This window comes from Bombus huntii, chromosome 12 (genome assembly GCF_024542735.1).
Source record: "Bombus huntii isolate Logan2020A chromosome 12, iyBomHunt1.1, whole genome shotgun sequence".
Taxonomy (NCBI): domain Eukaryota; kingdom Metazoa; phylum Arthropoda; class Insecta; order Hymenoptera; family Apidae; genus Bombus; species Bombus huntii.
In genome coordinates this window covers 6,471,510-6,487,297 of record NC_066249.1, presented here as the reverse complement: position 1 = coordinate 6,487,297, position 15,788 = coordinate 6,471,510, and the positions used below count along the sequence as shown (strand labels likewise).

Genomic DNA, 15,788 nt, shown 5'->3' with positions numbered 1-15,788 from the left:
AATGTTTTAGGCCGGCCGCTTTAAATCACTGCCTCGCCTCGGCCACAGCTATTTCCGGCGGAATTGGAGCAGCCGATCGGTCCGCGCGCGTTTTTCCATCTACGCGGACCGATTGCACCGTTCGTGTAATTTACGTTGATCGATCAGTTCGCGCTTCGTAACGCTGCCAGAGATTTATTTTGTCCGTAGAAAGCAGAAATATATATATGTATATATGGTATATTTTTTTTTTCTATGGAAATTGATGGTGGCGACGTGATCGATGAAGATTAGACAGCTGGAGAAACGAAGTTTCCAATGGAAAAAGTCATTCGTTGCTAGCTCGGGTTAGCTTTATGTCATCAATTACGAAATACGATAGAGAAAGAATTGAGGAAGGTTTTACGGGTTTATAGAATTTGTCAAGAGGAATAGAAAATGTTCATTTAGAATTGATTCTTAAAATTGAGCAAGGTTCGTACTTTTGGTATCGAATCTAGTTCCGTCGCATCTTCTGAATATACTTTATGAATTTATTTTATTCGTGCATAGTAGATTAAATAGAAAAGTTCCGATCAAACGTTTGAGAAACGATCTCCTTAATAAAATTCACAAAATCCTTACTCTAAGTACCACATTAATCAAGCAGTCTTTTTATTCTTTCCAATAAGTAGCGTAAGCCCTTCAAGAGCCAGCCGCTTATTTTCAAACATCACGCAGAATATCCCACATTTAATATCCTATGTTTCCAAAAAGTACAACTCTATCACAATGCAATCTCAAATGGAAAAATCGATAATTATCCACAAAAAAACCAAACCTCTAAGCAAACATTCGAAAAATAATTCCTTTAAACAACTGTAAAAATCTATCCACGATATCTTCGTCGTCAGAACTGTTCTGAATTGATCCGCTGGGTAAAAGTATTTCTCTCCAGAGTAATACGAACCATCCTTTGATCTCGCGGAATGGAATAAAGCTCGAATGCATCCCGACAGTGTCGATTGTTTCCCTGTCTCGACGAAAGCAGACCGAAAGTCCGTGAGAATTCGTTGGCCCGCGAATTCCTAGCCAATTATGAGCAGGTTCCCGTCTCGTCTTCCTATGGCAACGACGATTCCAACGATTTCTTCGTTCCTACTCTGCAATGAAAGGGGGTGGAAGGGGCGGAGGACGCGTTCATCCAGCTTCGTCGTTCTATCGGCCAAGATCTCATACATATTAATGGCGAACCGATCGATTTCGGAGCGAATTCGCTTCTTGCTCTGTTTAGGGACGTCGACGTTTCGGCGCGTAAGCCCTTCCGTCGGCCACAATGGTTATTATGCCATTAACGTAATGAAGTTAGGTGGTGGTAAAGGTTCCGGTGCCGCTGGGACGGCCTCTGCCTTGTTCAAAATACGAAGATCGTGATAAAACAGGGAACGTAGGCATTTTGATAGTAAACGAAAGACGATCTTTGCATGCGTCCTTTGGTTAATCGAATGCTTCGACCGATGTAAGAGACGTAGATATTAAAAGAGTAAAAAAAATGGATTTTTTAATGAGAAGGAATGCAAATTATACGTAGAATATGGCGCAACATAGTGGATGTTGCAGACTGTAGAATATAGAAGGCGTTCTCTTCGACGACTGATTCTTCTCCTTTGTTATAATACTTATTAGTAACGTCCATGCCTTCTTTATATTTTAATTAAAATCTTCCAAAGGGTAGAAAGGAATCTGAATGCCGCGGTATTCTCAATGGAACATTGGAATATTCTCCAAAGGTGTATACATGAAATTCATTTTTACGTTCATTCAAACAGGATCGATAAATTTTAAATAGGCGACGTATATTTGAATTTAATTAAACTGTTATATTCTTAAATTTCTATATTTCCAAGCCCGATAATAATCACGCAAATTCAATCGTTCCTCGCGTTGCTGGTTTTATCCAAAATAAAAATAGCAACACCCAGAACGTTTTAAACGAGTGCGTCAAACAAAGAATACTGCAACTTTTTTTTTACGCCTACGTGTAATATTTGTATTCCATAAATTTGCGAAGATCGTATCTCGATCGTGAATTAATGGTCGTCTAGTAAATCGAAATTACTCAAAATATGTAAATACGTGAACAGTGTAGAACTGTGTAAATTGTGTTAGCAAAAATTAAAGGCAAAGGATACCTCGGGGATTTCTCAAGGGATGTTGATTCTTGCTAATGCATCGCGATTAGCGTTTATTGTTCTTATACATAGATTGGAGCAAACGGTAAACAATTTGTCCCCACGGTGGACCGAGTAACTACTATTAGATCGATTAAGTCAACGTGCAAGACGCATGGCTGATATGTTTAGGTGGCTGGAAACTGAATTCCTTGTGGCAACAACGTGGCTGTTTGCCGATTGTATTTCTTGTATCAACAATTGAGAAATGTACCGATGTTACGGATCGTGATTGCTTTTGTTTCACGCGACCAGTCGAAACTAACTTGCATGAGACAGGATTACTCGAAATCCCTCTGTTGCTGATTCATTATTAAACGTTCACTCAGAAATAGCCCAATAGCTTACTATTTTTATACGAAACACGTCATTGACTGAAACTTTGAAACCACTTTTCCAGTTATATTTACGGTACGTAGAATCGATATCTCAAATTACACATAATTTTATTAACGACAGGACAATTTCTTTTGTAATTAATTATTGGCGTGATTACAAAAGGAACCAAACGAATACTAAAACAACGCTTGCCAATAATCTCCTTATCTTATTCCAGCGTTCGTGAAATCTAATAAATCTTATTTAACGCAGACTCGCAAATGTTCTTCGCTGTCGGTTATAATTTTTGCTAGCAATTTGCCATAGAAAATATAATTAGCTGCAGCGATAACCCACAAAAATCACGATTTAACGTTGTGATAAGCGAAACCGCTGAGGAACAATTCCAAAGCTTCCACGTAATCTCTCTTTGTGGATTTTTATCCCCGAAATCTCGCATTCATCATTACAGAAATTACCCATATAATAACCTTATTTCGAATTGAATCCTGAACCAGAACAATGAAAAACCTCTCTTTCTAAAAAGCTTCAAATTCCCATTAAATTTCACGTTCGCTTCTAAATTAATATAAATATCTAATAAATGAAAGTTCTCGTCAATTTTATTTGCTACAAAAAATCCTTTCACCTGTTAATTTTCGCCCATTTGATCAAAGAGTTGGATTATCTGGATCATACTGATTCGCGTTAATAGAACTCTGAGAATTTAACCGAATAAATCGAAACGACCAACTTCTGAGAGCGGGAATAACAGATTAATTATCATGGCCGTTTGAAAAGGCAGCTAATGTAAATTGGTAAATTATCGCAGCCAAAAAACGATAGTTAGCAGAGAACGAATCGCGTGAACGTGCTCGTTTCCATAATTTGAACACTGGCTATCGGCATTTTAACGGGTCACGCTGATTAGTTGTAATGACAAAATATATCATTAGGCACCGTACCGTCTGCTGTCTCGTTAAAATGCTTTTGCGTCCGACACGAAATATCCCGAGTAATGTATGCACTTTGCAACGTCACAATGTGCAACTGCTATTAAGTAACAGTCAACAAGATATTTCTTTGTCGCGCGTCACGTCCTGGCCAGACAGTAATTTCAACGAGTATATTGCGTATTGTCGTCGACTATTATATTGTGTGTAATGTATTTTAGATTTCAAATCTTTGTACTCTTCTGAGAATTTTTTCTTCTATTTCCTTGCTTTTGTATTTCCTTCGGAATTCTTGCTCTGTTCATAAACGCACATTTATATATACACGCAATATCTTGAGAGCAAGTTTCTTCGAGGAATAAATAAAACCGGAAGAAGTTTCGGAGAAACCTTTAAAACTTTGAGTCTAAGTTTTTCTTTTGAAAAGAGTAAAAGAAATTAGCTTTGTGCCAAGATAGAAATTCATATTTATGGCGTCAATACTTAACGTAAAATGATTGAACGGAAGATAATTTTTTAAAATTTTACTCACCTGCACGTGACTCCAGACTTTGGGTTTCGGGCTGGATCTTGCGTTGTTCGTTGCATTCGAACTTCCACTGTTATTCGAAACGTTTCCAGATGAAGTCGTGGACTTGACGGACGGCTTTTGCGTTTTTGGAATCTGTGCTGTGACTGTGGTTGACGAATTGTTACGTTGTTGCTGAGGCTGTTGCGCGGATGTTTGCTGCTGTTGTTGCTGTTGCGTTTGCTGCATAATCTGTTGAATAAGCTCCAATTGTTGCTTTGTGAGGCCGTCGTTACTGGCACCAGGAGACGTGGCACTCTGTAAAGTATAGAAAAAAAAAACAGATATATCAGCATTTTATTCGTGTTTCTCGAGCAAATCCGACGAATATTGAACTTTTATTTATCTTAAAGTTATAAAAAATACAAAAACACGTTGTTTATGAAGAAACTCAGTTGGCACTGATTTTAATATCTGTACAGAAATATCTTTACTCTAAAATGCTAGTGAATCGTTGGTGTGAAATTCAACGATATCTTTCAATTGCCTAGAAATAAATGGAAAAATATGGAATATCTTAAATAATTATTTGCAGAACTTATAAAACAATTGAGAAAGCGTGGATTATTTTTCTAATTTCGTTCGTGAAACTTTTCGTGTCCCTGTCTCGCTTAAAAAAGAACAGAGAAAGAATAATCCTACAGAAAAAATTTGACGATGACCTAGAAACCTTAATCGATTAAAGCTAGGTTGAAAATCTACCTCAAAATGGACAACTTCGTTTCAGTGTTTAACGATCTTCTCTAAGAAGTTCACTTCGTTCCGCATAAACGCGCGCAAATCCTTTAGAAATAACCTGACGAGAAATCTAATTGAAATTCTAGCTTTTTCAGCTTCTTTTTCTCACGTCTTTCGAATTCCTCGATTATAAATATAATTCAAATACATTGTACTGTACAAAGCGGGACGATATTCAAAGAGTCGGAATTTCGCACAGCTACTCGATGACCAAATTTTAAACGAACGCGATCTTTATCGATCGAATGGAACGAATAACACAGAAGAGCGGGCTTTTCCCTTCTCAAGAAATTCCATTCGCCATGAACGTTAACGACCATCGTAATATTTGCGAAAGAATCGCCCCATAATATCGGTGCGCTATATGGTTGGCTTACGCACATGCACACGCCTAAACGCACGATACGTGGCCACCAAGCGAACAATGAAACTGATAGCCAACGCATATACTGGACGACGCAGCTGTGCTATGGTACACTATACTTGTACGCATTGTTTTATAGTCGGAGATCTCGTAGTATGTGAGCTGCGTTCGTACTACTGCCAATTTCTCCAGATCGGAACCCCATGGCGACGCGCAATGAAGGAAGATGCAAGCGAACCGCGTTATTTTATTTGGATCGAGTTATATAGAAAGAAAACAGGAAAATAAAACGTACAACCGTAATTGGATTTTGTATAGTTTTATACAAACTGCGGCAGATGTTAGTGTTAGAAAAAGTTTTCATTGCAACTATTGGATATAGAGACCAATATAGAAAAAAAATTTTGATGTACAACGAATTTTTTTAGATCGACTGCTAGAAAAACGGGGGCAGTCAGCCGTTCCTTCTTTTTCTTTTTTTAATGGGAGCATTTTTCAAATCCGAAGATTCGGGTTTGTTGCAAAACTATCAGATTCCTGCCGCGGTAATTTATCTCCTCCAATTCTAAACTCAGGAGAAATAATATCCAGACGATAAATTCGGATAGAACGTTCCGCATGAAGTACAATAAAATGCAGGAAAAAAAAAAAAGAACGCGAGGGAGGGGAAAAAAGAACGAAAGAAGGACAATAAAAAAAAAGGACAATACAGAGAGAAAGAGAGAGAAAGAGAGAGAAATAGGGGAAAAGAGCGCGAGCGCCAGAGTAGACGCGTACCAACGAAAGAATGGCGGATGCGAGCAGTGGTTGTCCTGCCTGCTGATCGTTTTTCGACGACACACCATGGAAAAACCGTAGACGACGGTACGTTCACCTTTTTTGCTTTTCTCTCTTTTTCTTCTATTTCCTTTTTTTTTTTTTTTTTTATTCTACTCGATGGAACGACGAATGACGAGAGCGGTAACAAAGGGACACGACGGGGGCCGGATTTCACGATTTTTAATTAAGAGACCGGTCCCATTGGGTTACCACGGACACGCCCGGCATGCCATTCGTGTCATCGCTTTCCGAACGATCCTCGGACTCGGTTTCCTGAATTATTCGGGTGTGATCGCGGAAAGGCTGGCCATTCAATGCTCCCTTCGTTCCTGTGCAAGCGTTTTGGTTATTACGGACGGCACCCAGTCGAAAAATCTCCGGACAACTGACGGCAAGCAAGAGATATGTACGGGATATGCGCATTTGTGTTACGCGGTTTCATTGATTCTGACTTGTTTGTAAGGACCAGTCGCAACGTTAATTTCGTATAGAGAGCCAGACGTATTATTTTTCAATTTGTGGATGATGTTTGTTTGCGATTAGATTGTTGGGAATATTTTCTACTTTCAAGCAGCGAAGTGTATATTTACATAAGGGGAATAAAATAAAAGAATAACGAAATTAAATAATATTTTAAGATTTAAAACTATAAATTATTGTATTTTGAGAGAAACTATTTTATTTATTAGGCGAGGGTTAAAAAAACACTCGCAAAGTTAAACTTTTTAAAGTTTAAAACTATTCAAACACTCGTATCAAAAACCATTGAAACGATTAATTTTATTTTACCCTTTAGTCGTATTTCCAGTCAAATCATAAAGAAATAAACTAATAAAGTGTATGGATCGCTGAATTTTCATATTCAAATTTCAATACTCTACAAACAAGCGTACGCATACTTATTTTATTACGTAAACAGCTTTCGACCCTCGCACTTTATGGCAACCACGGTGTCCAATCCAAAGCCGAAAGAAAGAAAAAAACAGCTCGGATCCAGCTGACGCGAAATAATTTCGCCACGGAGGCAGCCGCTAATCACTTTTACCCGGGCGCGACGAACATGGACCGTGGGACATCTACAGGGGGTGGCGAGCACGAATTGGAGCGTCGATTAAAATTGGATTTGTTAATTAGCACAGGGAATGTGGCGGCGCGGACGTTCCCGATCCGTCTCATACCTTATTAAACCTTCATTTCGTAATTCCCACGCTACCATTTGTCATCGCTGTAATCAGTAGCCGGTTGTTTTCCGCTGGCACCGAGTTTTTCTCACCCTCCGAGCTGACACAGGGTAGAACGATATATCGGGCAAGATATTTTATGCTACCTCGCTGCCACGTCCGTTGGCTATTGTTGCGTTACGCGAACAAATCACGGTGAATTGTTGTTCCTCTGTACGTAAAAGTTGCATTCGACTATGTAAATTTGTATATGAAGTTAGCGGAATTATTTTTCCTTCCTTGTTTGGAAAAATAATTCCAGAATTGTATCTTTTGTTTATTGCGTTTTTAATCGATTAATTGTTTCACGATGTTGAGGAATATTTTTTAATACAGCGGAATTTCTTGCGAATATGGCTGTAAAATTTGATAATATATTTAACGAGGAATTTACTACATTCGTTCTCTGGTAATCGTTTGCAACTTGGTTTAGTCAAATTCAGATACGTTTATTTCACGATTAACCTGTTATCCAGGAACATACAGACACAAAATTCTTATTAAAACAGCAGAATTGTAGTTTTCTGAAACGTTCGAAGTAAATAACTGTAACATTTATAATATTGATAAAATAATTGAAAAGAACTTTGACACGAAAACTATTAAATCACTCAAAATGTTCTAAATAACATATAGTAACATGTACATAATCGTATCTTATAATTCTTTTACGTCGCTAGTAGCTCATGGAACTTAACGTGGCTATACAGAACGAAAGAAAATAAAAAATACCAATAAAACGAATATACAAATGTAAAAGTCAATCAGAAATAATTTTCACTGATCCGTCGTTCTCACAAAGGTGCATAAAATAAATCCACCATATTCTTTCCCAATCAATTCGCTTTAAATCTTGCCCATGCGGTGCGAGGGTGAGCGACAGGGGGCGAAATAAAACGAAACGCGCACGGTTAACTAATGTGGCCGAGTGAATATCGAATAATTATAATTAAATATTTAGGAGAAAACGCAGAGCCCTCCGCTGTATTTTATACCGTATGAAGAATTAAAGGCGTGAGATTGCATACGTGTGCAACGTACAATGTTTGTCTTCTAAATATATATTCGTACGTTTTCGATCCCCTTAATTTTCTGCTTGGAACGGAAATCGGCTGGCGTACGTTCGCTTATTATTAATATCGGACACTTTGCGGCCGCATAAAGGCGTTGGAAAGAGACACGGCTTTCACAGGAACTCGTTTATGGTTAGAAACAAAGCGGCCCTCTACCGAGCTTTGGATCGCTATTGACTTTTTGAGATTCTGATTTTGAGCATGTTTCGAAGCGGCACAATGATATTGTGTTATTTCAATACACCGATGCACGTGCGGGGGTCGGAAAAATTTGCTGAACGATCACGATTGTTCTTGTTCAAGCGATCGTTACGTATGAATCTTTTAGAAGCGCGAAAGCCCGCCTCAATTTGAATCTTTAACGCCGTTTACTTTTCAGCGTGGTACTTCGGCGCTGAGACCACGTGGATCATTGTTTTCTTTGATTTTTCTGTTTTGATCGTTTAAAGCTTGAAACTGTAGATTCTGTTTCATTAGCAGGCTTTAAGAAAGAAAAATAAAAATTGTAAGATTGAGAGTGAAATTAGTGAATTATTATTAAAGGGCGATACGTGGAATTTATTTAATTGTCTGCTTACAGTTATTTATAGTTTGTTCGAATCAGAATACAATTAATAAATGCAATAAAATTAAGTAAAATACTCAAAGCCAAGAATTAGTTCAACTATTACGAAGAATTTGGAATGAAAAAAGAAAATGTAAAATGTTTCGACGTCTTTTAGCATCATTGAAAATTTTCCTCAATTCCTAAAGGAAAGTTTAAGATGTGTTTAAAATTGTTAGAAAATTTCTAAGCAGCAGTTCTACAAAAATAATTCTATCCTTCTCGAAGTAAGAATTTTTCATCTTATACACGGAATTATTAAAAAATTGACTTGCTTCTATAACTTAGACATTTTTCAATTTTCATCGCAAAAGTTTGACACGTTTTATACCTAGATCACACTTGCGATGCACGTACACCGAGGAAACGACTATTTGTAATCATAACAAAGTGGCTCCAGACACGGTCCATGAGGGAAACGCATTTGTTAGCCACTAGCTCACGGATGTTCGTTCTTCACAACGCCTCTGAAAGTTCGGTGTTATCTCTTGTTGGACGAACGAGCTTCCTTGACAAATCGTCGTTTCCGACGATAGGAGTATGTCGACGAACGGCACCACTTGGACTCGTTTTCACCCTCTTGCATCTTTCTTCGTTCTTACTGCACGTTCACCATATTCTCTATCCACGTGTGAACGAACACTTCCTTCTTCCTACCTTCCTGTGCGATGTATCATTGACAATTACAGGCAACATTTCGTAAAATTACTCACAAGAGCGAAAATAGCAACAATTCTTGTCAGAGACAAAGACAATTGAATTTAACATACAATAGTACTTCTTAATGATACTTTTGATAAAATAAGAAGTTATCTCTATGAATTCAATTTAAGGAGATATATGTATGTTACTCATGAAATTAGAAATATCGAATAATTCATGACTGTACATTTTTCTATTTATGTAATTATCTCGAATTTTGAATTTTTTTAATCATGAATTTATGTTACTATCTCGAATTCATCGAGATATTTTAAAATCACACAAATTACGTACCTGTTTCTTTAAATGATATCCGAATGTCTGTATATTCGTACAAGAACATTTTCGATATTTCGATTCAGAATATCACGTTGCTACAAATTCAGGTTGAAATTTCAATATTTAAAAATACCTACTTCAACAAAGAATCCATCATTTAAGCGTGAAAAGCCCATTCCAAGGCTTTCATCGCGTCCGCACGCCATAGTAATTTTCGCTGCAATTATTGGCCACGATGTCTCGCATCATCTTGCCACCCTCCTTAATTCCTTCCTTCCTACCCTCGTTCGACACTTTCCAACGGCACGGCTGGCGCGTCCGCGATTTCAGAATCCATCGTGCTCACGCGAGAATCGCATTATTTTTCTGCCAGCCTCCCTCCATCTCTCACGTCGCTACCACGCTCGTTTATCATCCGCCTTTTCTCAGAGACGACCCACTTTTCTGCGGGGCGCGGCTGTCTTCCTTCCTCCCACTGTTTATGATATTTTCGCGTCTCCGTTCTATTATTTATAAGCATATACACGGATGCTTCCTCTGTTCGTTTCCGGTGTTGCTTCCGCGCGGTCCCGCAACCACCAGAGATGCTCTTTTATTTCAATTGTTCCAGAGTGAAGGAAACGCGGCGAGCTTTTAATTATTCGACCACGTTTTTTGCGCTATAGCCAATGCAATTCTCTTTACCGTTACGTCTCCTTTCTCTCTTTCTAGATTTACCTGCCACTGTGCTAGTTTCTTTGCGTGATAGCGTTAAACTTTGTTTAGATGGGAATTTGGTACCGATTTAGCCTACCTTTAGGTATGTTCGTTTGCGATTAGGACAGAATTATAGTTAGAATGCATATGCACCAAACAATTACAACGTTTTATAAAAGCGTAGTTAAATTTCTTTCATACTATAATTTCGTGAATTATTAATACATTTTCTTTCGGTAAAAAAACTTTCAAAGAAACTCGTGGCAATTTGCAAATCGTGTCACATTGTTATGTATCATTACATATCTCTATAAATGAATTATATCTTGCGTGTCTTATTGTTTTTGCCATTAATAATTTCGTTTAAGGGAAATTCGATTCATACCAAAGCCAGATATAATCCGATCGTAACGTAACGATTATTATGAGATTACAACATTTATAAATTCTCCAACTATGTGATATGCATGCAGAAAAGTACACAAGTTAACGGTGTTGTGCAAACATTTATGGGTATGCAGCTTAATCAATTATGTTAATTATCTAATATATTTAATAACGTGCTCGATAATGAATCATGGTGATTAATGATAGCACTAGCATATTAATATATTCATGACGTGGAAGCAAATAAACATCGATTCAACATCTGCAACGGGTTATATTTTACTTTTTAGTCCCATTCACAAGAGCATAATTATTTTTCATTTTAACAGGACGCCCTATTACTTCGACGCTGTTCGAGATTCTTGTAATTTCTTTCCTCTGGTAACTCCCTTCCGAGGCAGCCGAATAAATGCGTGGAATTTCTCACTTCCATATCCGCCCCCTTCTTTCGTGTTGTAATTTCAATAAACAGTAGTGCAGATGTTAAAATCCCCGAAGGCGGCTCGCACTTCGCGTTTTATACATCGCGTGTGCAACGTCGTTCGACGATATACAGGACGTTTCATTGATTACGTCGCGAGACATTTTTCTCGAATCTTTCCATCGATTTCAAGAGACTCGTAAATTTTGCATTAGTTAGAAATACGAAGAAGATACAAATTTATATAATACGATGTCGAGGTCAACATTAAGTATAATACAACTATAGATACAATATAATTTTACTCTGCTCGATTAACCTTACTCGTTGATCGACTACTTTTAAAAATAGAATGACTCGTGTAGCTGTTGTAGAAAAATCAAGTCTTTTTTCCAATTTTCATAATGTACTTTCTATAAAATACTGATAACTCATTTAAAAATTATTTCTAAACTATATAAATCTTACATTCATTTGGCTTAACAAACAATTTGGAATTCTTTAATTCTACGATACTTTGATCTCTGAAAATTAATTCAAACTTTCTAAAACGAAATGGGAGAATAAATCACGGAAATTAACGAATACGTTTTATCACGATATACTTATTATACAATATTCCGAAACACGAATAGTGAAACGACCTATACACGCGAGGGAACGTGATATCCTGAATCGAACGTAAAGTTCGCCGCGGCTGGTAGAGGCTGAAACGATCGAAGGGCTTTTCCACGAGACAGGAAATGGGAGTTTGAAAATGTATTCCAGCATGAGTGACGCGTATGTTATTGTCGGGAGACTGGCGAACGAACATCCGGTGTGCAGGTAAACGAGCACAGGGAGGCGGAGACGCGTGGAAGATGATTGCACGCGCGTTAGTTCCCTGAAAAATTTCAGTCAAGCCCACCGAGAGACACTGACGTGCCTGGTAATAGCGTTAACGGCGCTGGAAAATCAAATTCGATACAGTACGAATAAGCAAGATGAATAACGGCGAAGACGAAGGTTGGAGAACTGAAACGATTCGTTCTGGCTTGAATCATTTTATTTAGACTTTTATATTTTTCGATAATTAAGAGGAATAAAGTAGTCGTAAATAAATTTCTTTTACTTTTATATTTCTCAAAAAATTGTTAACTCGTGTTATAAAAATTCATACAAAGAAGTCAGACCCAAGAAGATGAAATAGGCTTTCTTGCAATGTATAAACGCGGAAACTTCTCGTTGAAATAAAATATCCCACAGAAGGTATTCTTCTAACCCCCGCACTCGCCCTTTAAATTTCATTAAAGTTCTCAAGCGCTCAACCCTACGGTCTTGTCAGTAATAATTATAAACGAATAAACGGAAAATAGGGTTTCCAAGCCCCAACTTAGTTTTCATTTATGCACTTCCAGCTTATATTCAAACGTTAAAATTACCATATATTCAGAAAGCGCAAATTCTTAAATCAATCTGTCCTTTTCGATCCTTTTGCTTCGGCAAATAATTATTCTTAGAAAAGTACGTATCTCGCGCTTATATACGTTTATTCGCTGTTTATTCGCGAGGCGAAAGTAGACGGCAGGTGAGAAAAGTTAGCTCTAAGTGCGTCACTTTTCGAGGAAGTGGCGTTTCTTAATCGTCTCGGGACGAAAAGGTGCAAAGACGCGAGTCAGCCAAACTTCGAAATGAAAATTGACGGGGAAAGGCGAAAATATGTGACCACGGAAGGATCTTAACACCTGCTTTCGCCAGCGACGAGGTCCCAAGGTGGCCACGATGGACTTAAACGAAATTAAAAGTACGACGTGCTTTTTTTTCTCTTCTCCAGTCTCTCCTCGACGGTCTGCCGGAGAAACTTGTCCGTCCACGCCGCTTCTATCGAAGTTTTTTTTACATCCGTCGAGATAATCTGGCTTAATTAATTTAATTCCGGAGGAGAGGCGAAGCCAGGGCCGTTTCTCCTCGACCTGATTCTCCATCTGCCACGCCACGAAACTATGGCAACCGGTTCGTTAACGAACGTTTTATTATGCGAAATACAGCTACCAGCGGATATCGGACACGCTATCGATACGACGAGTATGGATCGCGATTGGTATCTGCGTCTTGTAATTGCATGATCCACGCTTCGACGCTCTCCCATCTTCCATGGGATTAGGTTCTGATGCTTGTTGCGTAGAGAATGAGAGGTCGAATATCCACGGTCATTTCGTAAACAGATTTTAGAAAATGAATTCTTTTTAAACGTTAAGAACTCTTTTTGTTGGATAAGCGAGGGTGGTATGTGATTGAGAAGTTTGATTTTGTGAAAGTTGAAAAACTTGAGTTTGGTATAATTCATAGGGAGAAACATTTAGGTTACTGATAAATTACCGTATAAAAATAAGTTTTATAAATAAAATTAGGTACTTTATACTATTAATTATACGAAGTTTTATTACGTTTCATAGTCCTAATCATCAATTCATCGATCACAATTTCCAATGTTCTAAATAATTCTCTATTTTAAATTATCATAGCGCAATATCTTTCGTTCTTGGAATACAGGTAAATTGCTCAAAAATCACAACTATATACAAACTTGCGAAGAAATGAAATACAAAATGATTATCATTCATTTCTGGTTCTCACAATTTAATTTACTCCTTGATTTTAAATTGACACAGTAATAGACGATCGATATATTGATAACACAAACAAGTAAATTCGCGAACTCTCTTATTGAAAATGGAAAAGGAAATAATATTTCTGGAAACGATGTGCAGGACATGTCGCATTTTTTACATTCATCGGAAGATGTAGAACTGACGCAAGGGATGGGATAGAAAAATTTGACCATAAAAATTCTGCAGTTTGTCAATCTAAAATTTATATCGTCCACGCGATACACTTGCGTGTGTATGATTCAAACTAGAACAGAAAAGAGAAAAAGGAGAAAGAAACAGGAAGAACCAGACGGAGAAAGATGATATGTTTCTCGTCTTGCGAGCATTTAATACCCAAACCAACTGGCTTATCGACCTGCGAGAGATCGGCATCGTTTCACTACACAAATCGTCAAGTTTCCATGGGAATCGACAACCAGACAACTTCGTTTGTTAGTTCGTTCGCGAAACTTTTCCAGAAGTTTCATGGATGTGGTCGCGATCCTAACTATTTCTTCGTTCCTTCTTTTAGCCAGAGGTCTGTTATTGACGAAGAAACTTCAAAATTCTTATATTCTAAGCTTTCATCCTCGTATACTATTTTATTCTCAATTATATAAAAATGTAATATAATTAATTATACTTTGTTCTTAATTCTATCTTTATTAGATGCAGTTTTATCGAACAAAAGTAAAGCTTCCGATACGTATGTACGAACAAATAAAGGAAAAAATCATAAATTTATCCTAAGAAGACGTATAATTTGCATAGTACGTTTGACTCAAGTACTACCATTTGATCTCTCTCATTGACCTAATTGCCTACAACTTTATTGGTCTGTGACTTTATAATTGGTCGATCGATAGTTGAAAACATTTTTCATATTCAGGTATTCTTTCTATCTATTCTACGTTAGAAAATAAACGAAATTCTGATTGCGTTACATATAACCATGTTATCTGTTTACAGAATAAATGATAGCGCTATAAAAGTTTTAGCTTGAAACTTCCATAAAAATAGCGAATGAAATACCGTATTTTATTAACTCACTGAATGAAACGAAAAAAGAGTTCACCGTGATATATGAGTTTGTTCGCGTAAAATTTGTCACGAAATTGACGCAACACCCTATACATACGGTGCAACAGGGTATGCTCTGTTCGATCGACTGTCACAAGCCTAATTGCAATATCGTCAGGGGGTTGGCATTCGGGGTTGGCATTAAAGTGGAATTCCGTTTCGATTGGCTACGACGCTCAAACGACATTTATAGATACATACACGTCTCCCTTCCTGCTTCACTTTTAATCTATCACCCTTTAATCTTTCGCCTGACCAGTTTATCCTCGAAGCATTTGCGAAATAAAAATTCCTGAAAATTTCTTGACGATATCCACCGCATTGAACTAAATTAATATTCAACAGGAATTTCATTATAGGCGAATTCTCGTTCAAGTGAAGTCTCATTTTTAAAACAAAACGTCTATAATGGAAAGGAAGAAAATCTTATCTGTTAACACACTATTTTACACTTTTTGTAAAATTCGAGCGAAGCAGGAGCCTTATAGTTTCATAACAATCATATCGTTCTACGATAAGATATAATTTACAACCGCGCAGTACTATAGTACGTGATTTATAAAAATCTACCTCCAACAAGAAATGAAATGAAATCGTCATTTGCAGTTTGCAAGATATAGGTGATGCATCCATTGTACGCCAGGCTATGACCATTAATATATCAGTGATTAATAGCTCCGTTAAAACCATTTCTCTCAATGATAAAGTACGATCTCTCCTTTATGAAACTTAATAAATCAAAGGGTA

At 37.4% G+C, this 15,788-nt stretch overlaps 1 protein-coding gene across 7 annotated transcripts in view; it reads right to left on the bottom strand.

Annotated features, from left to right (window-relative positions):
- LOC126871786 (uncharacterized) overlaps positions 1-15,788 on the bottom strand; it is a 585,120-nt gene that overhangs the window by 88,922 nt on the left and 480,410 nt on the right. For all 7 annotated transcript variants that reach the window (XM_050630990.1, XM_050630993.1, XM_050630991.1 and 4 more), the window contains one exon: positions 3,993-4,286. In XM_050630990.1, coding sequence (XP_050486947.1) covers positions 3,993-4,286 — 294 coding nt within the window. The remainder of the gene's footprint in view (positions 1-3,992; positions 4,287-15,788) is intronic.